Source organism: Nothoprocta perdicaria, unplaced genomic scaffold (assembly GCF_003342845.1).
Source record: "Nothoprocta perdicaria isolate Ctin4 unplaced genomic scaffold, notPer1 scaffold_14, whole genome shotgun sequence".
NCBI lineage: Eukaryota > Metazoa > Chordata > Aves > Tinamiformes > Tinamidae > Nothoprocta > Nothoprocta perdicaria.
Window position 1 is genome coordinate 814,729 of NW_020454538.1, and position 25,727 is coordinate 840,455.

At 46.4% G+C, this 25,727-nt stretch overlaps 1 protein-coding gene across 3 annotated transcripts in view; it reads left to right on the top strand.

The window, feature by feature from the left end:
• Positions 1 to 24,933, top strand: part of LOC112943072 (charged multivesicular body protein 3) — a 26,685-nt gene extending 1,752 nt beyond the window's left edge. The window contains exons 2-7 of one of the 3 annotated variants that reach the window (XM_026034168.1): positions 1,440 to 1,579; positions 18,977 to 19,037; positions 22,608 to 22,787; positions 23,768 to 23,889; positions 24,497 to 24,611; positions 24,750 to 24,933. In XM_026034168.1, coding sequence (XP_025889953.1) covers positions 1,448 to 1,579; positions 18,977 to 19,037; positions 22,608 to 22,787; positions 23,768 to 23,889; positions 24,497 to 24,611; positions 24,750 to 24,889 — 750 coding nt within the window. In that variant the 5' untranslated portion in view covers positions 1,440 to 1,447 and the 3' untranslated portion in view covers positions 24,890 to 24,933. Of the gene's footprint in view, positions 1 to 1,439; positions 1,580 to 11,766; positions 11,883 to 14,048; positions 15,912 to 17,414; positions 17,492 to 18,976; positions 19,038 to 22,607; positions 22,788 to 23,767; positions 23,890 to 24,496; positions 24,612 to 24,749 lie in introns of those variants that run through there. The other 2 variants (XM_026034167.1, XM_026034166.1) reach the window with 2 other exon arrangements.
• Positions 24,934 to 25,727: the final 794 nt, after the last annotated feature.

Sequence of the window (25,727 nt, forward strand, 5' to 3'; positions counted from 1 at the left end):
CGCGGCCCCGCGGCGGCGGCCTGCGCGCAGCGCCCAGCTGGCGCCCGCCGCAGCCCTGCCCTTGGGGGCCGCCTTCCCCCTCGCCGTTTTTCGCTCCTTTGTTTTTCCGCTTTCGCCCCGTTTGGGGCTGAGGCGCCGAGGGGGCTCCCGGCCGCCCCAAGGAACGGCTCGGGCAGGCCAGGAGGGAGCGGGCTTAAAATAACAGCAATGATCATTACAAATAAAGCCAGGCGGGCGCCTGGGGAGCAGGGAGAACCTGGATGGAGGCGGGAGGAAGGTCCTGCCTGGGCCGCGGCCCTGGGAACGGCCGCCTGGGTCTGACACCTGCGCTGCTCCCGACGCCCGGCAGCCGTTTGTGCCGTTTGTGCCGTTCGTGCCGTTGTCGGGAAGCCGCGGGGCGATTCCGCGGCCCGCTTTTATTTTCAGTCCCTCCTCGGGCGCTCTGGAGACGTCACTCGGGTTGCTGCAGGGAAGCGGCWAACTCCGAACTGTATTGACCGGCCTGAGACGTCACAGAAACGCTCCTGACGCCGCTGGGCTCTGCTGGACTTGCCCGCTTTTAATATTATTATTWTTTTTTTTTTCTAAGTAGCGCTGATGTTTTTGGAAGCCCTCCAAAGGGCTGCTTTGGCCGCTACGCGTTCGTTTTGGCTTTCCGTTTCGCAAGGAACGGCCTCTTTGGTCATGGCATCGTGTTTTTTCAGAGTTAATAAATTACTTGTCAGACACGTGCTATTATTAACAGTGTTTGTAATGACAGCCAAGAACACGTGAGAGGGAAATGAGCCTACAGGGGAAATACGAMGAAATGATTTTGCTGCGAGTTGCTTGCCTCGCTAGGGCTGCAGGTTGTGGATTTTATTCCTTATTTTGCAGACAAAACCAACTGCCAACCTGCTCTGCATTTTATTTTTGCCTGCAGTGGGACGACCACTGCTTTTGGGTACAATATTATTGACAAGAATTCTGGAAATCCGTTTGAATTATCAGTGTTAACAGTTGTGTTTGCTTTGATGTCACCGCCCTGAAAGTGAAGAGGGAGATATCTGAATTAAATTGCTGTCTGCCACTGAAATACTGTTGTTTTCAGATAATGAGGTTTAGGTGTTTGTTAACTCTCGTTTTGAGTGCGTTGGTTGCATGTATGTGGTACACGTGTCCATCAGAAATGCACTGATAAAGCCCTCCGTGGCCAGACACCAGAAGACAAACTGTTTACAGTCATGTCACTACGTATAGGACTGAACTTTAATAAAGTTTGGCTGATTTTATGCTGAGAACAGCCTATGAGCAATAAGATACACGTAATGAAATTGCAGCCAAACTGGCTACTGCCAATAAGCACTTGGCATTAGTTTCAGGATATATCAGAAATATATTATGATCTTTTTCAGGTATCATTTAAACTTATTTCTCTTTTTGCCTCTTTTTTTTTTCAGGTGATCTCATGGAAGGAGAGCTTTATTCTGCTCTCAAGGAGGAAGAGGCCTCCGAGTCTGTACAAAGTACAAACTTCAGTGGTGAAATGCACTTCTATGAGCTCGTAGAAGACACAAAAGATGGGATCTGGCTGGTACAGGTATAGGAGTTACATGATTTATTTCGTCTATATCATATCCCAAGTATGTTTCAGAGGAGGCATTTGTGAGGGTAGTTATGTGGTGGGAAGAGTGTGAGCTCTGAGGAGCGAGTCTGGTCAAAAAAAAAACCAAGCAAGGCTGGAAGTGACAGTTCCTGTACAGACAAGAGGAATAACACTTGTTATTCCTGTGAAATTGCTCTTTGAAAACAGGCACTTTACAACAGAAGACAGGCCGAGCAGCACGTACTTAAGTATATGGACTGCACAAGTGCTTGGCTCTGATTCTGTAAGAGCTTGAGCCTTGGCTGTTAAGTAGGTGCTTTAAGTGTATGCGCTCCCAGCAGGAGCGGGGCCGCAGGTCTGGCTTTACATTCCGCTCCGTGCTCAGACCCAACTGGTTTAATCTGCGGTTTATCTGAGGGGCTGCGAGCCCTTCTGCAGCCGCTGTTTGCAGCTCACAGAGGCTGGATCTCAGTGCGTGGCTTCTAGGCTGATCCCACGGTGTGTTCCAATAATCCAACGGCGCCAGACCTTGAGGACACGATTTTTAGTGTTGTTCTGTAAGGATGTGTGAGAATAAGGGTACGTTTAGGAGAAAAAGAGGGGGAAACTTCTGTAAAAGGGATTTTGAAGTAGTTTGCCTTCATTCTTGAGAAAGTAAATTAATAATCTAGACAAAAAAAAAAAGGTGGAAACTGCTTTTCTGTGTCAATCCTCAGGGACAAGAATTTGTTCATTTGTTTGTTTTAAGGCTTAAACTCCTTTCTAACAGCTCTATTAAGCAATTCTCCACCAGGGAATTGGTTGTTTAGTTGACAATATTCTTTCCTAGATGAAGTCTTTGTCTGGCCTCCTTACTTCATGTCTGGTCTCCCTGCTTCATGTTTTCTATTTAAGGAGCAGGTTCTCCAGATTTAAAGCCTTTCTGATGCTAGTCCTGCACTGTTGCCACATCAGCTCTGGCCCTAAAATAGACAGTGAGGGAACAGGTTACCTGTGTAGTCCAAATGGCATTTATATTTTGGGAAAGATTTATTCAGTGTTCATTGAATYTTAAGTTTCAAGTTTAAATCAGAAGGGGATTCTTCAGTCTGAGAGAGATCATAGGAAGGCAGTTTTCTTCATGTGTTTTAGGCAGCTGATAAATACATGAATAATAAGTGCATGAATATATTGAGAAAAATCTTTCTACGTCACCATGCAATTAAAAAGAATAACATACGATACTGATACTTTGTTGGTAGCTTGCGGGMTTTTAATCATAGTGTGTTTTCAGTGAGTGTCATAATGGCAGGTCAATTAGGCTGTATTTCGATATCTCTGAGTGTGGTGAAAGCTGTCATCATTGTGGAAATATTTGAACAGCTATTCAGTTAGTCACAATAGCGGTGAAAAAAATTTGAGGGGAATTTGCAGAATAATTTGCTTGCTGAATGCTATTTGTCTGGTTTACACAATAAAAATAAATACGAGACGCATCATATTTCTTCTTCTTATTCTTGTTTTCACTCCAGTTTTCACCACTTTGAATTTCCATTTGTTCCTTTTCTCCTTTCCCCTCCTTGCTCGTCTCCTGGGCAGCGCTTGTCTTCTTGCCAGGTTTTCCCTTGTTACTCCTCTTCCCTCCAGAGCTTCCTTTTCCCTTCTCTTCCCTGCTTAGTCCTCGCCCAGTGTCCCTTATCACCACACCGGCCTCGGGAACTTTTCCAGTAACGGGCTCAAGAGATGCTGTCAGGGTGAGGATGCCTCGTGCCCAGATTCAGTGACCGCAGTGAGGACRGAGCGTGTTCTTGATCCTGGCTCCRGGTCCTTCAGTGTCCCCAATCCCGCATCCTGGCTCCCTGCTGGCTGCTGGGAAGCAGGAAAGGRCAGGGGACAGTTCTGGCTTGGTTCACCCCACAGTTGTTGTTTGAGCTGGTTTTGTAGACTTTGTGATGAGGTATCATGATTAGAAATCATCTGAAAATGGGTTTTACTTTCTCATGCTTCCCTCTAAGCCATGGAAATGGAACKTCTAGGTAGCACAGGCAAATAATGGGATAGCAAACTTGTCTGCAGAGAATCAAGAGGAAACAACGGTTATTTCTAGATATATTTGATAACTCAGAAGCCAGTTTATCATTTGGAGCCAGTAAGATGAATTTCTCGAAGAAAAACAAAGCCTGTGCATAGGGAAATGAAGTGTTTTGTGGCAGCGTGTGTTTATTTTCCGGAAACCTGCATGGAAAGCATCCAGGTTCAGAGGTAACTTGCTTATCAGCACAGCTTGCAGATGAGAGCAGCGTGTCCCCACTCCTGTTAGCTGGTGATCTCATGGCCTGTCCTTTTATACCTTGCCTGCTGTCGTGGCACTGCTTTGGAGCGTGAGGGAGAGCAGTGGTGATGCCTGGAGCTGGAACCTGCTGCGTGGAGCAGTCCTGCTTTGCCAGGCTCCTGTCCTGTCCCATCCAGTCATGTTATGGGCATGACGCATCATCACTGCACTGGAACGCTGTTACAACATGTGACTCTTTAAAAGCTCTATAGATAAAAGCCCTTTCTGAAGGAATTTAATATAAATGTAGGGATATAAAAATAAATAAATAAAAAAGCAGTCACCATTATAAAATGTTGGAGGAGAGAAGCAAAGGGAGCTTCCTGGCTAGATTTAAAGTAGTAGGAAAAATAAACATTTTCATCTTGTGTGGTAGAGGCGCAAAGGACTTGAAGGGGGATAATTTTCAGGCTTACTTTACTTCTGCCAGGTAACTGCTCGCTTTCATTATAAAGGAAATCACTTTTTTTTTTTTTAAATTTCTCACAAAAAAAGCAAAAAAAAATCTTCTGAAATCTCTGTGGATGGATTCTGAACTAGTGGTGAGTTCTTGGGAAAAGACTACTAGAAATTCAGTTTTATCAGCTTGATGTAGAATAAGAAATGGGGATTTAGATGTCTCAGAATTAATAAAAATACAGTGAGTCATTTAAAAACTATTTGTGTTATCTTTGATAACATTAGTAAGCATTTTTCTATGCTTCTAATAAAAATCACACCAGCCCAGTATTTACTGTATGTCTTCCTAAATGAGAATTGTCAAAGTATTTCTGCTTCTATTTTATATGTAGAATGTGGGGGAGGATGGTTTGTAACACARACAGTTCATCATGTGATTCCATGAAAAGCACACCGGAAACTTAATAAACTGACCATTGTTCTCTAGGTTTTATATCTCTGTGGATCTTGAAAAATCTTCCAGTAAGTGGAAGGTCTCTTTACAGTAACATGACAGGCTTCCTTTGCTCGTGTACCTTCTGCAGGTGCCTTAGGAGTAGTTCCTGGACCTCCGACGGCTCAAGCCGGGAGCTGGTGAGCCAAGCTGGCAGCTCTCATCCCCCTTCAGCCTTTCCAGTTCCGTAGAGTAGCAGTGAGTCTTGCTCTTGGCAGAATCCTGCAGGTTTTTCCCAGCTTGGATATTCCTTCTCCTTCCTGCAGCACCTGACGGGCTAAGTTGGGTGACATTTGAGGGTTCCAGGCAGAATTACCTGCAYGTGCTGCATGCAGCAGGAAATGGGGAAATGGGGTCTCTTCCTTCGTTGGGTTTGGTCTTCTTGATGATTTAAAACCTGCTGCAGCTCCCTAGTGCCTGTTGTTAATGAGCACCTGGAGCTGGTGTTTTKGTGGCCAAGCTGTAAACCCAAGTTTTGACTATTGTGGCATATCCAGAATTTTGTGTGCTCTTGGTCTGAGCAGGTGTGCCCAACACCTGGTACCGTGGCAAGGTTCCAACTTCAGGAATGCTTGAGCTTCCCTTGGCACTTCYATTTGGATACAGTTTTCTCTTTTAATGCCATGTACCCATCTCCCACAGTGTCTGAGAGCTGCTGCCAATATGAATATTTTTGCACCACAAACAATACATATAGAAATACGTGTGCACCACTTAGCTTTGAATTTCTGTTGTATACAGAAATTCAGTCGTGCTTTTTCATTTTTTAGTGCTGTGCCCATCTTTGTTGCAACATAMCAAATATTCACAAATAGAGTGACTGTTACCAAGCTTTGTACAAGACTCATCAAATATGCAAAGTAAATAATTCAACAGGGTTTTTTTTTTTCCCTTTAGAGTTGGTTCAGGTTCATGACACCATTAGAATTAGTAGCATCTAGTTTTAAGGACTGGTTTTTTAAAACATCTTGCCTTAAAAGAGCTGTCTTTCCAAGATGTTCAGGTTCTGTGAGAAATTATTCTTGCATATGTCGTGGCTTGCAAATTACTTGTGTTCCTGCAAGCCACTGGAATAGAGGCAACCTCTGTACTTGCCAAGGGTGTGTTATTTTTTCAGTCAAGCAGGATACCTTATCTGGTGCACTGTAAGGATTATTCCCAGTTAAAATAAATACTGGCTAATCCTATTTTAATATCTCTTGTATCAGATTATGTATAAKCTCTTTTCTTCATCGGGCTGTAACTGTTCTTGTAAATCAATGACTAGTAAGTTTATTTTCTCTATATCTTTTAACTGTAGGAGAAAGTCAAGAAAATAACTCAAGGAGTTAGAATTGGCCATAGTAACGGCAGCTGGAATGTTTGTTCTTCAGTTGTCAATATCTGACCTTCATTCACACAGCTTTTGATATTTGAACATTGTCAGCTCTGAGTGATCCTTAACACCTCCCGAGACTAGATCTCATTGTAATAACCTGCTTAAAAAATCAGTATGATGTCTAAAAGGGGATGAACAAAATCTAAAGTCAATAAAAGGAAGGAAAATGCACAGATGAGGCTACTCTCTTGTGCGCAATGCTGCTGGGTTAGCAGAACAAGGAGCAACTTTACGTGGAGCATTGCGATAGCAAACTCTGTTGGAACAGCAGTGTTCAGTTTCTCAAAGACTCTTCAATTCTATAATGTCTTTTAAGAGGATTTTTAAAATATGTCTTATTAGTAATTTTTTAAAATTATTTTAACTGGGAAGTTAAGGTGCAGCTGCTTTGGTGATTGTTCTGAGGGAGCCACTATAATATCTGTGCATGTGTTGGAGACATTTTCTTCTTGGTTAAGCAAGAGAAGGAAAACGTCTCGCTGACATTGTCCTATTTCTCTAAGCATTTACATCTTTCTTATCCCTGGGGTATTTGTTCTTAAAGTCTGTTCATCTCTCTAAAGCCGTAACTATGACTATTGTAACTTAAGGATCAAAATGATTCTATTAATTAGGTTCTTTATTGTTCTCATTTGGGACCTTTCCATCTATTTCGGAGTCAAAAGAGCTAGTATGAAAATTACCTATGCAAATGCCTGTCAAAATCATCAGGACTTCAGTACTTTGTTACCTTCTATGTTCCTAGAATAACTTGGTTTTAATTTTGTTTTCTGTAGTATCTGAAAAGGTACTTGGTTTAGGTATGCAGCTCTTCAGTGGAAAATGTGAGATAAAAAAAAAAATCAGAACATCTGAAAATAAAGGAGATTTCCATAACCTTGTCTCACCATTTCTACTTTGTACACCTTGGTGGCATAACCTACTGGCAGTATTTTATAGTAATAGTTAGGAATTACCTTTTTGCTATCCTTCATGGTATAGTTCACATTCACAGATGAGGTGATTGTGATTTGAWTCACAGATTCACAGGAAAAGATGAGGAGAAACTGCAGCATCTGAAACTTGAGAGGAAGTTTGCAGACAGATGTCCCATGAGGGCCTGGTCTTCTCCGTCAGTGCTCGTTATTCCTTGGAAGCAACCTGTAATTCCTGCGAGAGGAAAGGCAGTAATTCAGACCCTGCCATCAGAACTTGTCCTCTGGGCTGGGTGCACATCAGGCACCACATCTATCCCATGATGTGTGGGTTCGCTGAACGGCAGGGTGACTTTGATCCTCTTGGATCTTCTCTGCTCGTTAAGATGATTAATGGACTGCTTGGATATAATCTTCATTTAGTATTTTCCCATCTGGCAGATGATGTTTTGCAGATAGAGAATATAGCTTAATAATAAGAAAAGCCTGAAGGCCTTTAGGGCCTCCAAGTGTGATGGTTGTTTTTTCACTTGTGCTGGTTAGTCTTATACACCTGCTTTTATGTGCAAGTTTTGCCTTTATTTCTGTAGCACAAAATAGAGCTCGGGAGTGAAAGCAACTCCTAGTTTTGAGTCCAGCTCTCAGCTGGTCTGCAGCATGTGTGTTTATGGGATCTCTCCTTCCGACTCTCGCATCGTAATTTGTCCACGTGTGACACTCCTAGTGGCTGTCCCTCGTCTCTGGGACACCTGCCTCTGCCTTGCACTTAATGCACTCATGTCTAACTAGCATCCTTGCTTGAACTGATGTTGTCCTTGAGCTTCTGTGACCCCTGATGTCTGTCCCGCTAATTCCAGTGTGTGAGATCCGTCAAACCATTTGTTTTGTCAGCTCAACGCGTGCAAGGATTTGCTTGTTCCAGCCAGTTAATACTGATGCCTTTTGGTCCCTTTGTATCAGCTGCTAGACCCAGCTTTTCTCCCATCGCTCTAACTAATGAACTCCCCAAGCGTCCTGTTCATTATTGAATTCATTTCTTTTTCTGACATTCCCCGCTACAATATTTGTGCAGTTTGTCCAGTGTGGAATTATAACCCTCTTCTGTGCATGGATGTGCTTCCCATTCTGTGTCATCAAGAAATAGCTTCGTTAGCCTTCTAGCCTCCTATAGCAAAGGCACTGATAAGAACATAGGCTGAACTGTTGTCTAAGGCAAGTCCCTTAGGGGAGGCTTGTGCTGCCTTTGCAGCATTCTCATGTTTTCCTGCCCTGGGTGGTTTCTTACTCAAGTTAGGGTTCTTATTATAAGCATTTTTCTCTAGTTTTGTAGAGTTTTCTTCCAAGTTGCACTATATCCAGATACTCTACCAAAGYAAAATGGTTGTGATGTTTCCTTTGCCTTGAAATTCTCTTATTTTCCAGGAAAAGGCTCTTTTAATGCTCAAATTAGTCAAGAATGATATGCCTTTAGTAGTGTCATGTTGGCAAAGAGAGGAAAATTCACTTATCTCTGTACCTTTAATTATTCTTTCCTTCAAAGTGTATTCCGAAGTTTTGCCTACTATTGAGATCAAACTGGTGGGATAATTCTTTTTATTCTCTCTTAAATATAGTTACCCATTTGTTATTCCCCTGTCAAAGTGTAAATTACACTGACAGTGGATTTATATAAAGTCTTCGTAGGTGCATCTGTAATTGAGTGCTCATTGTATCACATTATGGGATGCTGATTACCTACTTAACCTGATTTAAGCACATTAAGTGATTTGATTTGTTTCCATCTGCAGGTGATACAAGCTTTTCCAATAACTCATTAACCTGTCCAGAGCCAGGCAGCTCTTCTTTATTGAAAGAAACATGTTCTTTTTTTTTCTAAAAGGAAAACCTAAAATATCTAATTTATTTCATACATGCACCATATAATGATCCTGCTTCTTTTTGCTCTGTTCTAATTTTATTCATATGCTTGAAGTTCTTTTGTACCTTCTAATATTCTTCATATAGTCGAATCTGAAATGCCCATTTTTCCTTCCATTTTTTAGTTTCTGGCGTACTTTGCTAGCACTTCCTTTGCTCTTTTACAATTCCCTGTAGATTTTCAGCCTGTTTCTGACATGTTTTTTGCAAGTGCTTGCTAGGAGGAAGTGCAGAATTTGACAGCTTTATTTCCTCTTGCTTGAAATATGAAATCCTGATAGCATTAACCCACAGAAGAAGTTTCAGGCCTCTTTATTCACTTTCTGGTTTCCTCAGTCACAGAGACCTGAGCTAGTTTGCTCAGCTTTGCAAAATTCGCACTTCTTAACTTGCAAACATTTATTACAATTCTATTTAATCTGCATTATGATTGTTTGCTCAATTTACAGCTATTTTCTATGACTCCCTCTTTCATGGTGATGACTCTGCTTTCCAAAATAAAATCCCTTGCCTCTGTGTGGCGAACTGCCAGTGTTTTATGTGGGTGTTGCCTACAAGGAACAAGCCACTAGACATGGCTTTTTCTTTTCTCTGTAATGCAATTAAAAAAAAAAAAAAAGTGAGCCCAAGAAATCTTGACAGAGTTTCAGCATGCGAAGCCTTGTTAGGGGGTTCACTGTCTGCTTACAGACTGCTAGCTCTGTCGTAGTCCTACAGCACGAGTAACTTTCTGCAGCAGGAAAGACCCTTCTCATAGAGTTGAATCCTTATAAAGAGGACAGCCAGGGCAAACAGATTATAATGAACCCTACTAGTGCCTGTCTATGCAAAAACTCACCTGCTTTTGACAATAAAGTGAATATTGGACTCGAAATAGGCAGAAGAGCGAGCAGAGCAGCCCTGGTTCTCCTGTGTGCAGTGTTGATATGCGGTCAGTGACTGCAGCCACACGCTTTTATATAGACGCAGAAATTGGCACAAGCCACACTGTTCCAAAGGTGTGCAACTCACATTGGTGTGTTTTCTTTGCATCTTGATAGCAGGCTTTTTAATTTACTCTCCAGTAAGATTTCACTAGACAGCAGTTACGTTTGATTTAGCAACAGCTGTCTGGGTTTATAAGCAGTCTCGTAGATGAAATACAGGCTGAGCAACTGTGCTGKGCTTTTGCTGAACGTGCCCACAGAAGCACTTGTATCAAACAGTAATAGTCACCTGCATTTACTTTTATTCTTACTAATAAAACTTGGTGATTCTTCTAAGTCTGGTGCATTTATCACGTGCTGGTAGCTCTGAGGCTATAGCGGTACCTCTCAAGGTGTCTTTAGGAATGTGGTTTCTTTTTATGGGAAGTATATGAAAAGAAGAAGTTTCAAATAGCCAAAGCTATTGCTTCTGTCACATCGGGTGATATAAAGATGCCTCAGTAAATGCAGCAGATTTTCCCARCTGTTTGTCTCGGTGTTGAACGTTGCATTTAGCTAAGCCATGGGGAGAGGGAAGGACATTGTTCACCTGTAGTTTTACTTAAACATCTTGGGCTCAGCGGAATGGGAGCATATTCTGCAACTTCAGTTTAACTGTTTGCCTCTATGGATTGTTCTGCTTAGTGAATCCYCTTGCTTTCAGAATCTGAGTGGATGCTATTTAGCACAGAGTAGATGTTTTTTCCTTTTGAGTCTCGAGGGCCAGACGCACTTTCTAGCTTTGCCTCTCAGGCAGCACGTGGAAGGCAGTTAATCACAGTGACAATYGCTCAACGTGAAAGCCAAAATCCCTAGTTACCAAAGTAGAAAACCACGGGGAAAAGTTTGATGGTGGGTAAACAAATTCTTAACGAATGGAAATTCTGAAATGTGATTTAAAAGCATCCTTCAAGTTGTTACCAGTCAGCTTGCAGAAGCACGTGAGGCTTTCTTAAAACAGGAGCCACATCAAGGAACGATGCGTGATCAGTCACGTTAATCAAAATTACCTGTCAGCAGCAGGCAGAAGGGTTTGGGATGTTCCCCCCTCCTCCATATAGTGCTTTGTCTTGTCATTTGCACACACAGAAGCTTATGCCTAGGTAACCTTAATATCCTTAAATATACAGATTACAGCAAACCAGGCCTGGAGGTATATTTCAGTAAACTCTCATCCTGAAATTGCAGATGGGGCACTGGCGTGGCTTGAGGAGTCACCTGAAGTTACAGAGTCACTGGTAGAGCTGGAAGGAGTCAGTATCATTAGGTCTTGCCTGGGAATTTAATTACAGGTTTCCATCACATAGAATTGGCTGTTGGGAGCCTAATTTGGTACCAGTTGCATGTGTTCAAACACGTTTTACTTGCTCTGAGATGATATTTCTTTGTATGTTGTGACTTTTGAATGTTGATAAATAATCATGTTTTTCCTGTGGAGAAGACAAACGTGCTGCTCGGTGTTTCTTTCCCCCCCACAATGAAGTTAATGATAATTTTCTTATTTTCCAGAGGTTTTTGTGAAGTACTTGTGATTTTAGTTAATTTTAGTTCATTTTAGTTAAAAGGATGGTACACATCTATCTTTCTACAGAAGCAGTAATATACAACAGTAATAATCGTAGAGCTTTGCACTCCCAACACACTTAGGATGATGTTGATGGTATCTTGCATATACTAACCATGTGGTCTAACAGAAGCAGGGTGAAGAGTATTAAGGGTAACTAGCTTGCTGCATTCATGAAACTTGTTTGTTTTGATAAGCAACTTCTTCTGATGCTGAATTATTATTTCCTTTTGGCAATAGGTCATAGCAAACGATAGAAGCCCGCTGGTGGGTAAAGTCCACTGGAAGAAAATGGTGAAGAAAGTATCAAGATTCGGCATACGTACCGGCACTTTTAACTGTTCCAGTGACCCCAGGTATRGTCTTAACGGATTTCCTAAATCCCAAGAATATTGAAGGCTCAATGAAATGCTGGCAGCAGTGTTTCCTGTGTTTAAAAAAAGTAGCTGTGATAGAGGGTGGTATATTCATGTTTTCATCTCCACTAAGCTATGCACAGAACTTTATTATATTATTTATTAATACCATAATCACAGATCTGCAGCTTCCAAAAGCACAATATGTGACATATGTGATTGTACTGTGTAGAGGGCAATACAGCAGTGGGAGACAGTGTAGGGGGGACTTGAAGCTTAGTGAGGGTGTTTGTGGATAAGAACTGTGCCCAGTTCTTGCCCAGAGAAAATGGCCTAAGGCCATTTAGGCCCAGAGAAGGGCCTGAATATGGCCCAAGAGAATATGGCCTAAGAGAATTATATTGGTGTTAAAATTGTTACATTACCATGTGTAAGGGAGAAACATGGGTTAACRTGAACCTTGAAAGCCAGACCTGCTTCTCCCGAGTTACCAGCAAATCCTGTTCCTGAGAAATGTGTGTTTATGTATAAACTGGAACACACCCTTTGACAACATAACTGTGCTGTAAAGATTCCCTGTTGTTTCCTTGTCATTTCAAAGGAGGAACAAGAATGAGTGACAAAGAAGTAGTTAATTCTGTGCTGCTGTAAAAACAACTCTTTTTTTTTGTAAGCATTTGCTTCACATGACAGGAAGCCCTGTCCTGAATTCCAGTGACGTGTACAGAAAGGCAGTCTGTTATATGCATGTCTCTTATTCAGCTTAAATCAGGAATGTTCACAGAAATTTCAAACTTAATCATATGGGAGAATTCTTAGACTTGGAAATGTTTACGAAAAAGAATCCTSTATAATCAAAACACTGATATTTGAACATCTTAAATATTTGGCAGTGTTTCTCTCTGCATAGTTCCTAACTAGTGSTAATGTTATGAGAAAATGACATCTTTTAAATTTATTCCTAAATACTTTTTTTTTTAATATAAGAAATGTTTTGCTGAGTAAGCGCTCTTGAATAATTCCCATTAGGCTGCAGCTGAAATTCTGAAGAACACTATGGGATAGTAGTTGGGATACCTTCAGTGATGGGGTAATATCTTACAGCATTTTTTTTCTAAAAATGCTACCTTCAGATCCCTAAAATGGGGAACTGCAGTTGTCTATGTACGTGGTGAAAGATTAAATGCAGAGAAGGAGCGGGAAAATYAATGATGAATGAGGCTGCTGGCCTCTGTGCTGACGTGTAATTTGTAGGGTTCTCAAGGCAGCTTGTTTTGCTTGGGGACTGCGTGCTGCTTAAATTGTTTGAGCTTGCCAGACATTAAGAGGAGAACTAAATAAACTGGGTGGCAGRGTGGTGCTGATATGAAAGGTATGAGAGAAGGGACTGTCTGAGTCACCAGATGAGTCTCCCTGARGTCTGGACTGTGACTAAGGGCTGAGTATTTAACAGCCTCTTTTACTAGGCGCAGATTTGTAGTTCCCCCCATTTCAACACCCTGCTTGCAAGAAAGAAGGGGTTTCAGTCCCCAAAATCTGGCTGCATGTGTCTGTCCCTGGTCCTGTGTCTTGCTGCAGCTCTTTCCAGGGTCTCTGTGTCCTTCCAAAACTGCCCCGCTAGGAAGTGGATACTCAACACCCTGGTTACAGCAACTCTGAACACACAATTTCCTGCTAACGTCGCCCCACTGCAGCCTGACAAAGCTAGGGCTGGAGGAAGCRCTGGAGCAGGGATCCACACGTGCAGGAAAGCTGTGGGGCTTTGATTTATGCTGTAATGGTTATCTTCTCAGAAATAAAACCTAGAAAAACAGTTTCTAATGCAAAAGCTTTATGCTGAAGACTGAAAAAAGTTGCTTATTTTTCAAATCCTCTTACAAAGCGTGAGGCTGATATATTGCTTTACTTAGTATAATAACCCATGAAGATTAACACTTTTACAGTGTTGTGTGATTGTACATCTCTCATGTTCTTGTAGGACAGATAACAAACATATTGTGACAAGTGGTTTTGGTGAATATTTGGTGCCCATATTTCCTGTTGATTTCTGTGAGGATTTGCAGGTGCTCAGCATTTCTAATTGCTGGACCCATGACAGAAGTCTAAAAACTGCAGCTGTAGGAGCGGAAAAAACTCCAATATAACTTTCTTCCTTTTTCTTTGTAGATACTGTAAGAGGAGGGGCTGGCTGAAATCCACCCTCATCATGTCTGTCCCGCAAACCAGCACGTCCAAGGGGAAGGTCATGCTCAAGGAGTACAGCGGGCGCAGAACGGAGGTGGAGCACATCTTCAAATGGATCACAGCGCACGCCGCCTCTCGCGTCAAAGCCATCTACAACTCGGAGCACCTCCAAGAGGAGTGGAACAAAAGTGACCAGTACCGGGTGAAAATCTACCTGTTCGCCGACCTCGACCAGCCGCCCGCCTTCTTCTCCGCGTTGAGCGTGAAGTTTACTGGACGAGTGGAGTTTATCTTTGTGAACATGGAAAACTGGGACAATAAAAGCTACATGGCAGAAATTGGGATCCACAAGACACCGTCCTACATACTTAGGACTCCCGAGGGGATTTATAGATATGGAAGTAATACTGGTGAATTCATATCCTTACGTGCCATGGATTCCTTTTTGCGCTCGTTGCAGCCAGAAGTTAATGATTTATTTGTTTTAAGCTTAGTTTTGGTTAATCTGATGGCTTGGATGGACCTGTTTATTACACAGGGCGCTACTATCAAGCGCTTCGTGGTTCTTATAAGCACTTTAGGGACATACAATTCATTATTAATTATTTCCTGGCTCCCTGTGCTAGGTTTTTTGCAACTCCCTTACTTAGATAGCTTTTACGAGTACAGCTTAAAACTCTTCAGGTACTCCAATACAACTACTTTGGCTTCCTGGGTAAGAGCTGACTGGATGTTCTACTCTTCCCATCCCGCCCTCTTCCTCAGCACTTACCTTGGTCACGGGTTGCTCATCGATTACTTTGAGAAGAAGCGAAGACGCAACAACAACAACGATGAAGTAAACGCCAATAACCTGGAGTGGCTGTCGAGCCTGTGGGACTGGTACACGAGCTACTTGTTCCACCCCATCGCTTCTTTCCAGCACTTCCCTTTTGACTCGGACTGGGACGAAGACCCGGATTTGTTCTTGGAGCGCTTGGCCTTCCCCGATCTTTGGCTGCACCCTCTGATACCAACTGATTATATAAAAAACTTACCCGTGTGGAGGTTTAAATGCCTGGGCGCTCGCTCTGACGAGGAGGCCTTTCCAGACAGCGACAGTGACTGTGACAGCGACAGCAAGGAGCCCTGGGGCAGCGAGAAGGAAACCTCGGAGGACGAGGAGCAGCGGGCGCAGGGCGGGCGCGGGGAAGGGGCTCCRTGGTGCGGGCCGTGCCGCGGCGCTGCCCGCCCGCAGCCGGACTGGTCGGCGTGGCCCTCGCCGGCGCTGCGCTGCACCGAGTGCGTCGTGTGCCTGGAGAACTTCGAGAGCCGCTGCCTGCTCACGGCCTTGCCCTGCGGCCACGTCTTCCACCACGGCTGCGTCGTCGTGTGGCTGGCGGGCGGGCGCCACTGCTGCCCCGTGTGCAGGTGGCCTTCGTACAAAAAGAAGCCGCCCTTCGCGCGCCCGCAGCCCTTGCCCAGCGAGGCGCCGTCGTAGCCGCGCTCCCGCGCTGTTCCTGCTTGCCTTCTCAATGTTAGTCACTTAAGATTACGTGGTTTGAAGTTTTAGTTTAAATGTTAGTGCGGTGAGCTAAAATATACACGATGCTAACGTTAACGACAGAATCATTTGGTTGCCTTGTATGTTGAACTGAATGCATACGTATCGTACGATAACGTTTTCTTTTCGACGTTTCGGAGACTTGATGCTGGGTTTTGTAAGCACAAGAATCAGGCCCGCAAGAGCAGCGGATTCCAGCAAACGCTGCCGAGGTAGGACGGGGGTGAAATTGAAATTCTAATCAGAGACGATTGCTTAATTTAAGTGTTTCTTATTTTAGAGTCTGTTCAGCACATCTTTGTTGAATAATGTATGTTGTAAAACAGTACCATTTAAAAAAAAAGAAATCCATGAAATAAATTATTTTAAAAGGAGATTTGTAATGTTAATTGTTTTGATAAATATTTTGTGTGTATGGTTACGGATGTCTTGCTGGTCCAATCTGTCTGTGGAGACAATAAAAATATAACATGTTTTGTGACTAATAAATCATCTCCTGGTAATGCTGGAATCCATTTTCCCAGTGTTAGCCCCTTGCCAAGCAGAAAGCAGTGGAGTTTTCCTGGCCTTAAGTGTTCTCATTTGTGACCTTCTGAGCTCAGGTGCTTCTCTGCTTGACCAGTGGTTCTCCAGTTGATGCAAAATGTGTCACGGTGAGATCTTCTCTCCTGCTCTCCAAAACCCTCCTCTGCAGCCATCTGGGAAGGCCTTTGGGCAGTCCCTCTCCAGACCCAAAGTGAAACATTGGGAGCAGCAGAAGAGTCTCATACAGTGACTGAAAAGACTCGTACAATTTACCAGATTTCGGGTTGCTGATATTCTCGAGTCAGAAGTGATTGCATGGAGAAGAGTGAGAGCTGTTGGCTGCCATAGGAAATTGAGCTCGTTGTCTCCTTTTCCAGCGTGAGACTTGTGTTGGTTGTGGATTTCAGAAATCACCTAGATGAAACCAGAGAGCAAATTTTGGTTGGAAAGAAAAAGGAGGGGCGGGGGGGAGAGAGGGAAGGGGAATATAAGTGGAAGAAATGGCTAAAGTTGTTATTGTTTTTAATTGTTAACTTCAGCTGTCTTAGAAGCCCTGATGTAAGCGACAGTCTTGTTGATTTCATTTCCCCCCTAGTTCTTTCCTGCAGACTATGAAAGAAGGATGGATTACATGAAGATGATAGGAAAGGCAAAGCGAGGTCCTGCGGGCAKTTCCGATCCCATGTGCCTTCCCTCCCGTGCCTCGAGGGAGAGTTGGGAATGGCGGGAGAGCATCCCTGGGCCATGGTGTCGGGAAGGCCGCGGACTCTCCCGGGCACGGCAGGAACTGTTTCAGTGATGGGTGGTTTTTCCTCTGTTCCCACTGGAGGTGCGCACGGGGGGATCTCCTGCGCTCCCCACACGTTTCCCTCCGCTCAGGCCTGGCAGCGCCTTTAGCAGCCGCAGCCTGAGGGCAAAGAGCACTGGTGCTAGCAGCCCGCGGTGCGGCTCCTCCTCTTGCGCTTCCCCGACCGCCTCTGCTGGGAAAAACGTCATTCTACCACGGGAAACGCTGGAAAACGGGCGGGATTTGGCTCCCGCACAAGCGTTTTTTGGGACTACACTGAAGAACCCCCTCTCCCCCCCCCCACACTGCGCCCGACTGCGCAGGCGCAGCAGCGGGGCGGGCCGGGTAGGGCTCTGCGCATGCGCGGCAGCGGGCGGGGCTGTGCGCACTCCGGCGCGTGCGCAGTGGCAGCCGGTAGCTGTCACCTGCGCGCCGCCCCGCCCTGTGGTGGCGTGAGGGAGGGAGGGGGGTGGGGGACGGGTCGCGCGGAGGGTCAGAAGGCGCGAGGCGAAGCGCGCTGCAGCCATGGGGCTGTTCGGGAAGACCCCCGAGAAGCCGCCCAAGGAGCTGGTGAGGCGGCGGGGGGGGCGGCGCGGGGGGACGGGGGTGTTTGGGGTGATTTAGGGGTGTTTGGGTGTGGGGCGGGCCGCGGGCGCCGTTGCCATGGCGCCGGGCGGCGGTTGCGGCCTGTGCGAGGGGGCGGCCCCGGCCTGGGGGCTCCCCGGGCCCCTCGGAGCCCTCCGGCCTCGCGGGCAGCCCCGGCCCCGCGCGAGCCCCTGCGCTCCGTGGGCACGAGCGGGGCCGGCGGGCGGGAAGCAGCCCCCGCGCAATTCCCCCCCGTCCCGAGGCAGGGAATTCCGTGGGATTCGCAGCCCCCTTCCAGAAATCGCTGCCCATGCCTTAGCCCGACACCCGAGCGTTAAAGAGGCTCCGAAAGCAGGAGGCGACGCGAGCCACGGGCCGAGGCCTGGGGGAACCGCGGAGCCCGCGACCTGCCCTGATCCGCCGGGGCAGCCCAGGCCCCGGCCCGGTGGTCGGGGTCTGCTACSGGGTGGTCTTTCTCTCAGAAATCATCTCTGAGGGATGTGGAGCTGCTAGAGGGTCCTGCGGAGGGCAACAAAGGTGATTAAGGGACTGGAGCATCTCTCGCACGAGGAGAGACTGAGTGAGTTGCTCAGCCTGCAGAAGAGAAGGCTGAGAGGGGATCTGACCAACATGTGTAAGTTCACGAAGGGAGAATGTAGGGAGGAAGGGGCCAAATCCTCAGTGGTGGCCAGTGACAGGACAAGGGGCAGTGGGTACAAGCTGAAACACAGGCAGTTCCATCTCCATGTGAGGAAGAACTTCTTGATTGTGAGGGTGMCAGAGCCCTGGCACAGGCTGCCCAGGGAGGCTGGGGAGTCTCCTTCTCTGGAGGTCTTCCAGACCCGCCTGGATGCCGCCCTGTGCCCCGTGCTCTGGGTGTCCCTAGAGGTTGGACTGGATGATCTCTAGAGGTCCCTTCCCTCCTCACCCATTCTGGGTCAGTCGCTGTGTTGTGCCGGGCTGTGCATCCCGGCGGCAGCAGTCGGGGATCCGGCCCGGCTCGGTTAGACAGTTGCTGGTTCTGCTTGTGCATGCGTGTGTAATAAACATTGACTGCTCTAGGGTACGAGGTTGAGGAGGAAAAATCCCCGGGGGATGTTGTAGGTGACGCTGCAGCTCTGAGACGAGAAGGTTAAAGAAGGATCTAAAACCTTTCACTGCTTGTAGCAGATCCGCGCTGAGGACGGAGCCAGGCTCTTTGGTGTGCCCAGCAAAAGGGAAAAGAGGCAGCAAGCACAGGTTGCAAGAACAGTTTTTAATTGGCCGTACGGAAAGTTGTTGAGGGTGCTGCACCACTTGATGGTATCTGTGAAATAAATTTTTTTTTTTTTTTAATAATATTCAACTATTGTTCCAACCTAAAAGTCAAAGCATTTGAAGTGCTTTGCCTCATTTTGGCTGGTTAAGTTGCATTAAAAGGACAGCTTAATCAGGCATTTGAAGTAACTCTCACGCTTTCTCTTTTCTAAGGTCAATGAGTGGTCCTTGAAGATAAGGAAAGAAATGCGAGTGGTTGATAGACAGATCAGAGGTTTGTATTGCTGCCTTCATGTTCTCTTTTTCTTTTCTCCTTCCCATGAGAGCCTTCAGGTTGTTTTTGATGTTGTTAAAAATAGTGRTGGATGGGATTAATATCCTGGGATACTCTGTGGTACCTGGAATAAAGGAAAGAAGAATGTGATCCTGGGGCTGCACTTGGACTGTGGTACAAAAGTGACATTGCTCTAAAGTTCTCCACATGAACCTTTCAAAAGAACATGGCTGTTGTAAGCTTCTGCTAAGACTTAAGGCTTTTACCTGTCTTATCAAATGGGGCTTATTATGCAAAACTTCATCCACACCACATTGAATGAATAGGACTGGTATTCCAGGCGTAGCACGTTCCATTGGTGGGTACTGCTTGGAGGTGCCCAGGCCAAGCAAAAGCAGCTTCCATCTCAGCTTGAGGAAGTGACACACAGTGGGAGGGGGGGGGGAAAGGAGACACTTTCTTTACTCCCTGGGTGTTTTGTCATTAAATTGTGACACTTTTGAAGGTATTTTGAGAAGAGAGGTTGCTTAATACTCAGCTGTAGCTTGTTCACTTTTCTTCCTTTCTCTTACTGTGTGCAGTTCTGGGCTCCCCAGTATAGGAGGGACGTGGAGCTTCTGGAGAGGGTCCAGAGAAGGGCAACCAGGATGATTAAGGGAATGGARCATCTCTCGTAKGARGAGAGGCTGAGYGAGCTGGGCCTGTTTTCTCTGGAGAAGAGAMGGCTCAGAGGGGATMTGATTAATATGTATAAGTTCAGGAAGGGAGAATGCAGGGAGGAAGGGGACAGGCTGTTCTCASTGGTGGCCAGCGATAGGACRAKGGGTAATGGCCACAAGCTGAAGCATAAGAAGTTCCGTCTCCAGGTGAGGAGCAACTTCTTTACTGTKAGGGTGACAGAGCAGTGGAACAGGCTGCCCAGGGAGRTTGTGGAGTCTCCTWCTCTGGAGGTCTTCAAAACCCGCCTGGATGCCRCCCTGTGCCACATGCTSTAGGTGTGCCTGCTTGARCAGGAAGGTTGGACTAGATGATCTGTAGAGGTCCCTTCCAACCTTRAATATTCTGTGATTCTGTGTGATTCTTCTCCCCATCACCCAAGAATCTGAAGATGAGTTTAGAGCTAGATTCTGATTTTCCCTTCTTGACTTCAAACCCCTCTCCCTGCCCTCTGGATATTTGGTCCCTGGGATGTGCTGGTGGAGAACATTTTGTGTCAGCGTTTGGTTATTGGGTGGATGCCTCTCTTAGCATCATTGTTCTGGTATCCTCTCCCTTCCGCCATTCTGTCCTCATTCCACACTTCTGGAGCAAGCTGGCAGGGTTCATAATTTCTCGCTTTTGCAGATTTGTATGAGTTGATTGGAGAGATGCTCCTGGGTTTCATGATGTACAAAGSCCGGTGGGATCCTGGCTGCATCAGGAGGATGTTGCCAGCAGGTTGAGGGAGGGGATGCTGCCCCTCTACTCAGSTCTGGTGAGGCTGCACCTGGAGTGTTGGGGACAGTTCTGGACATCCCCAGGACAAGAGAGATKTGGAGCTTCTAGAGAGGGTCCAATGATTAAGAGTGACAATGATTAAGGGACTGGAGCATCTGTCGTGTGAGGAAAGACTATGGGAACTGGGCCTGTTTAGGCTAGAGGAGAGAAGACTGAGAGKGGATCTGATCAATATGCCTAAGTACTTGAGGGGAGAACGTAGGGAGGAAGGGGCCAAGCTCTTCTCAGCGGTGGCCAGTGACAGGACAAGGGGCAATGGGTACAAGTTGAAACMYRGGCAGTTCCATCTSCATGTGAGGAAGAACRTCTTTACAGTGAGGGTGACAGAGCCCGGGCACAGGCTGTCCAGGRACRTTGTGGAGTCTCCTTCTCTGSAGAYCTTCCCAACCTGTCTGGATGCCACCCTGTGCCCCRTGCTCTGGGTGTCCCTGCTGGAGCAGRGGGTKGGACTAGATGATCTCTAGAGATCCCTTCCAACCTCAGCCGTTCTGGGAAGTCCATCTTTGTTCTCCTCTGGAAATTGCTGAGGGGACTCCTGCCTCTTCCAGGGAAACTGCCATACAGCGATGCTGAGTATCTGGGTATCCCTGTGAGTTGGTTTGAATTCTCCAGGGACTCATCCTGAGCACGGGACTCATGGCTCCCACCTGAGTCTGCTGCCGTCTCCGAAGTGGGCCTGGGCTGAAAAGTGTCTGTTCTAATACCTTTAATTTTGCAAAATGCTGACTTCTGGTTCTTGCCTGTGTATGACTTCTCCATGATGTGTGTTTCCAAAAAAATGTGAGCAAGAACACTGCTGGAGTCACATGTTCTTGTGGTTGCTTCCTTCAACTTTTCCTATTAAAACGTCCATAAACATTATTATTTGAATCTTTCATTTACTTTGCACGAGTTTCTTGCAGACCAACTTTGAGCCATGTTTCATCAGCAGCAAATTCACTGCCGAGTCAGGAGAAGGAAGGGTCCAATTTGGCCCCTGCTGCTTCTCTGGCCTCTTCCTCAGCCCCTTGTGGGACCTGCTGCTCACAGGACAGGACAGGACAGAAGTGCAACCCCCCCCTCAAGTTGGCTACAGAAACTCAGGATATTCAAGGAAGCCAGTGCAGCGTGTGACAGTTCAAGTCCTGTTATTCAGTGCTCATACAAAAGAGACGTAGTTCTGTGCGCAGTGTGTTTGTACCAAACCCGTGACAGGTACCGTGGGCTGGGAAGAGTTTGGAGCYTCTTTCAGCTCCATCTAAAGCTTCGTCACCGCGCTGGTTCTCCCTGCTGCACCCATAGCCCTGGCAGCTGCAGAGGTGCCATGGGCAGCTACGTGCACAGCTAAGGCACCCGTGTGAAACTGCGAGCAGCAGAAACTCAAGTGTCAGCCGCTTAGGAGCAGGGACAAATTGGGCTTAATGAGCTCCTGACGGAGGGGGTAATTATCCTCTCTGCAACAGAGAGAGTTTTTTGAGGGTAATGAACAAATCTGTGCTTTGAAATAACTCTAGAAGTTCGGGACACTCCCTTAAAAACTGCCTTTGTGAAGGCACTTTGCCTCTTCTTGAAAAATACATAAATAAAACAGAAAAGGCGGAGTGTTTCTAAAAGCTTTCAGCCTTTGCMAGATCAGTGTGGTGCCYAAGTGCCTTGGACACRCGTTCTGCCCGCGCTGTCCGGAGAWATGTGGTTTAAGGGCTTTGGGAAGAGGGAGGGCAGCTCTGCCCACGACAGCTCTCGCATCCACAGCCCGTGGGCAGGTGGGTTATGCTTTGAATGTGAAGCCTGACAGTTTGGCTTGTAAATGGCATGGGAGTAGTGGGAAAATCAGTCTGTCTTTCTCCTGAGACTGCTAGTTTTACATCCTGGAGAGCTGGCTGGTTAGTAATGAGGATTTTGCTGCTAATCTTTAGCTGAATTACTCAGTTCACCTGTAAGTCAGTCTAGAAGATCTTTCAGTGCCGCATTGAATCTGAAATGAAGCAGCAACAATTACATTTGCATTAAAAATACCTCCTAACAAGCAGCTCGTTTCACTTCCACACCTRTCAGCTCGTGACTGGCTGTGCCTGTTTTCTTCCCGTGCCGCAGATATTCAGAGAGAAGAGGAGAAGGTGAAGCGCTCCATCAAGGATGCTGCCAAGAAGGGGCAGAAGGACGTGTGTGTGATCCTGGCGAAGGAGCTGGTGCGCTCGCGGAGGGCGGTCAGCAAGCTCTACGCGTCCAAAGCGCACATGAACTCCGTGCTCATGGGCATGAAGAACCAGCTGGGTAAGAGCATCGATTCCTCTGGCCAGGAGGGGAGGCCTGGATTTCCGCTTTCAGAGTCGAGGGGATGGGAAGCTTTTGCATGAAAATCATAGGTTTTGGTCCAAAAACACCCTTTCTGCTGCATCCCGTGAGTCCTGCACCACACTGGCCATCTTTCAGCTTCCGAGAGTTTCCCTGCTGACCTGTCAGGGCAGGTTTCCCATCCCACGCTCGGCGACAATCAGATGCTCCACGTTTTTGGATTATCTTCCCAGGATTCCTCCTCGCTCCGGGTTCCTCCRCGGCCTCTCCAGGCCTGAGGGCCGTCAAAAGCTCCAAGTCTCCTGCTCTGCAGCACAAGTCACTCCCCAGCAGCCTAGACCAAGTTCGGCACCTGTCTCCGTACAGTGGGAACACAGAGGCACTGAGAGCGCCTGTTCTTCCTCAGTGACATACACCCTACAACACCARCCTTATTTCCTCCAGGAGACTTCCTTTCAGCTAGTAATTTAGTAGTGTTTCTCTAATAAGAAGCTTAGGACACACAGTCCTAACGGGGATGTGTGTGTGGGGCAGGGGGAGGCAGGTTTCTTTGCTATGGATGAGCCGCAGAACTTCCCTGCAGCTCAGGATGAGGCTTTCTGCCTCCCCCGGTACCCATTCCTCCCTTATCCCCACAAAAAGCTCCTGTCATCACAGAGCTGCAAGGTTTCCTTCATACCTTGCTACGTTACAGCTTTTAACAATAGCACAGGCAGCAGGAAAGAGGAGGAAACACTTGGCCCAGCTGCTTGGGGGAAGAAACCAGCAGCGTGGACAGCTTCTCTCAGGGGCAACAGCCCTTAGCCCGTGAGACCTGGCATRTGACTAAAGCAAAGTGTCCATTTTCTAAACAATATTACATAAACATATATTTTTTTCCTCCGTGTAGGGAGGATGTAGATTTGCTGCTTTCTGTGATGCAGGGGTTGTTCAGGCTCTTCTGTGCTGCTTCCTCCCAGCTGTTCTCAGGGTCGCCGGCTCGCTGCAGAAGAGCACAGAGGTGATGAAAGCGATGCAAAATCTCGTGAAGATCCCCGAAATTCAAGCGACCATGAGAGAATTGTCCAAAGAGATGATGAAGGTAAGAGCTGCAGTGTAAATCAGATGCAGGTAACGAGAGAGTCCTGTCCTGTGCGACGCTGAGGTGGCCTGTGTTTCAGCAGGCCCATGTTTGGAGCAACTTGGGGGTAATAAATAATAAATTGAAAAGGAAATAGGAAAAAAATGCACTGATTTAAAATAGACTGCTTCGGTAGTGTGGCTATTTCCTTTTCACCCACCACAAATGCTATAAATGCTGCTTTTTCCCTCGTTCTTCTGTATTCTGTTATTTAAAAGGTTCTAATTTCTTAACCTTACAAGCCTTCCTAGGATTGTTTTTAAATGTAGCTAGAAATAAGGGGAGCTTATGTCAAACTGCATTTTACAGCGTGCTTCATTGCCAAGCCCAGCAAGTCACAACTGCCTCTGTGAGTGCAGGCTTTGAGCAGCCCGTTACAGGGTTCAGGGTTCAGATAAGGAAGAGGAGCCTCAGGGCCCGGGGAGGAGAACACGAGTGGTTAGACCTTGATTTTCTACCTGGTCTTGAAAGCAGGGGGGTGAAAGTCCAGATCAGGGGGCTGCGACTGGTGCCTGGGGCCTCGGCCCTTCCCGGGGGCATCAGGGGCTGCCTTTTTGTTTGCTCCCAGGCCGGTATCATAGAAGAAATGCTGGAGGATACATTTGAAAGTATGGAAGATCAGGAGGAGATGGAAGAGGAGGCAGAGATGGAAATTGATAAAATCCTCTTTGAAATAACAGCCGGTGAGTTCACAGCTCTCTGTGGAGAGCGGGGTCTGCTTTAAACGGGGTTATGTTTCTCCCAAACAGAAATGAGTGGCTGTTCCCGGGAGCACTCAGTGAGTGCTAACAAACACCGCGGGCTCTCTCTGTCGTTCACAGGGGCCTTGGGTAAAGCGCCCAGTAAAGTCACAGATGCTCTTCCCGAGCCAGAACCCATGGGAGCTGCTGCTGCTGCTGCTGTTGATGAGGAGGAAGATATTGAAGCAATGCAGTCCCGACTAGCAACGCTCCGGAGCTAGGGCTGGAAGGAAGGAAAGGAACGTGTACAGTTGGCCTTTTTTTTTCCTCTCCTTTTTTTTAAGGGGATATTCTATCTTTAAAATGCAAAAATAAGTGAGAATTCTTTCTGTAATATATGTATGTTTGTTTTTTTTTTTCTTCCTGGGGATTAGTCCCCAAAAGCATTGTAATATATTTTTTCTTGGGAAGTGCATTCTATAGAGATTATTTTATCATTTTCTGTTTAGCCTCTCTCACCTGTGAGAAGTTAATGGTGAAAGGGCAAGAGTGGTGTAATGTTAAAGGGGTTCGGATGCAGAGTCTTTAACTATAGTCCTGACTTCAAGCAGCTTCCTTCCCTTAAAAGACACTTTAGCTTAAATCCTTAGCAAAAATCCTTAATGGGATGAGATCTCTTGTTTTTCTGAGTCACTACAAGTTTTATTAAAGCTGCTTTTAACAGTTTGTGCTGTTCCTCTGCTTTGTATTTGCCTCCTTTCCCTTTATTTCTATGGCTCTGCTGCAAGAGCAGGGAGCTTCTCCAGACCGGTTCCCTCCTGGTGAATGCAGGRAAATGACTGCAGGAGTGTCCCAGGAGGCACCTGCCTCAGCTGGCCCCAGGTAGTGCAGGGGCCAGGATCCAGAGCCACTAGGGATGAGCACAAGCCCTGAGCCCCTCTCTGCTCTTCCTCTTGGCCCCCCAGGGCTCTGGAAGCCCAGAAACCCTTTATTTACCCCAAGGTACTAGTGAGAAAGAGCAGCTCCTAAAGGGGCTGCAAGGGCAGGGGAAGGAGAGGCCAGGCAACTCCTGCACCAGCTCCATGTGCACACAGAAACCCCCACAGGGCAGCCCTAGGA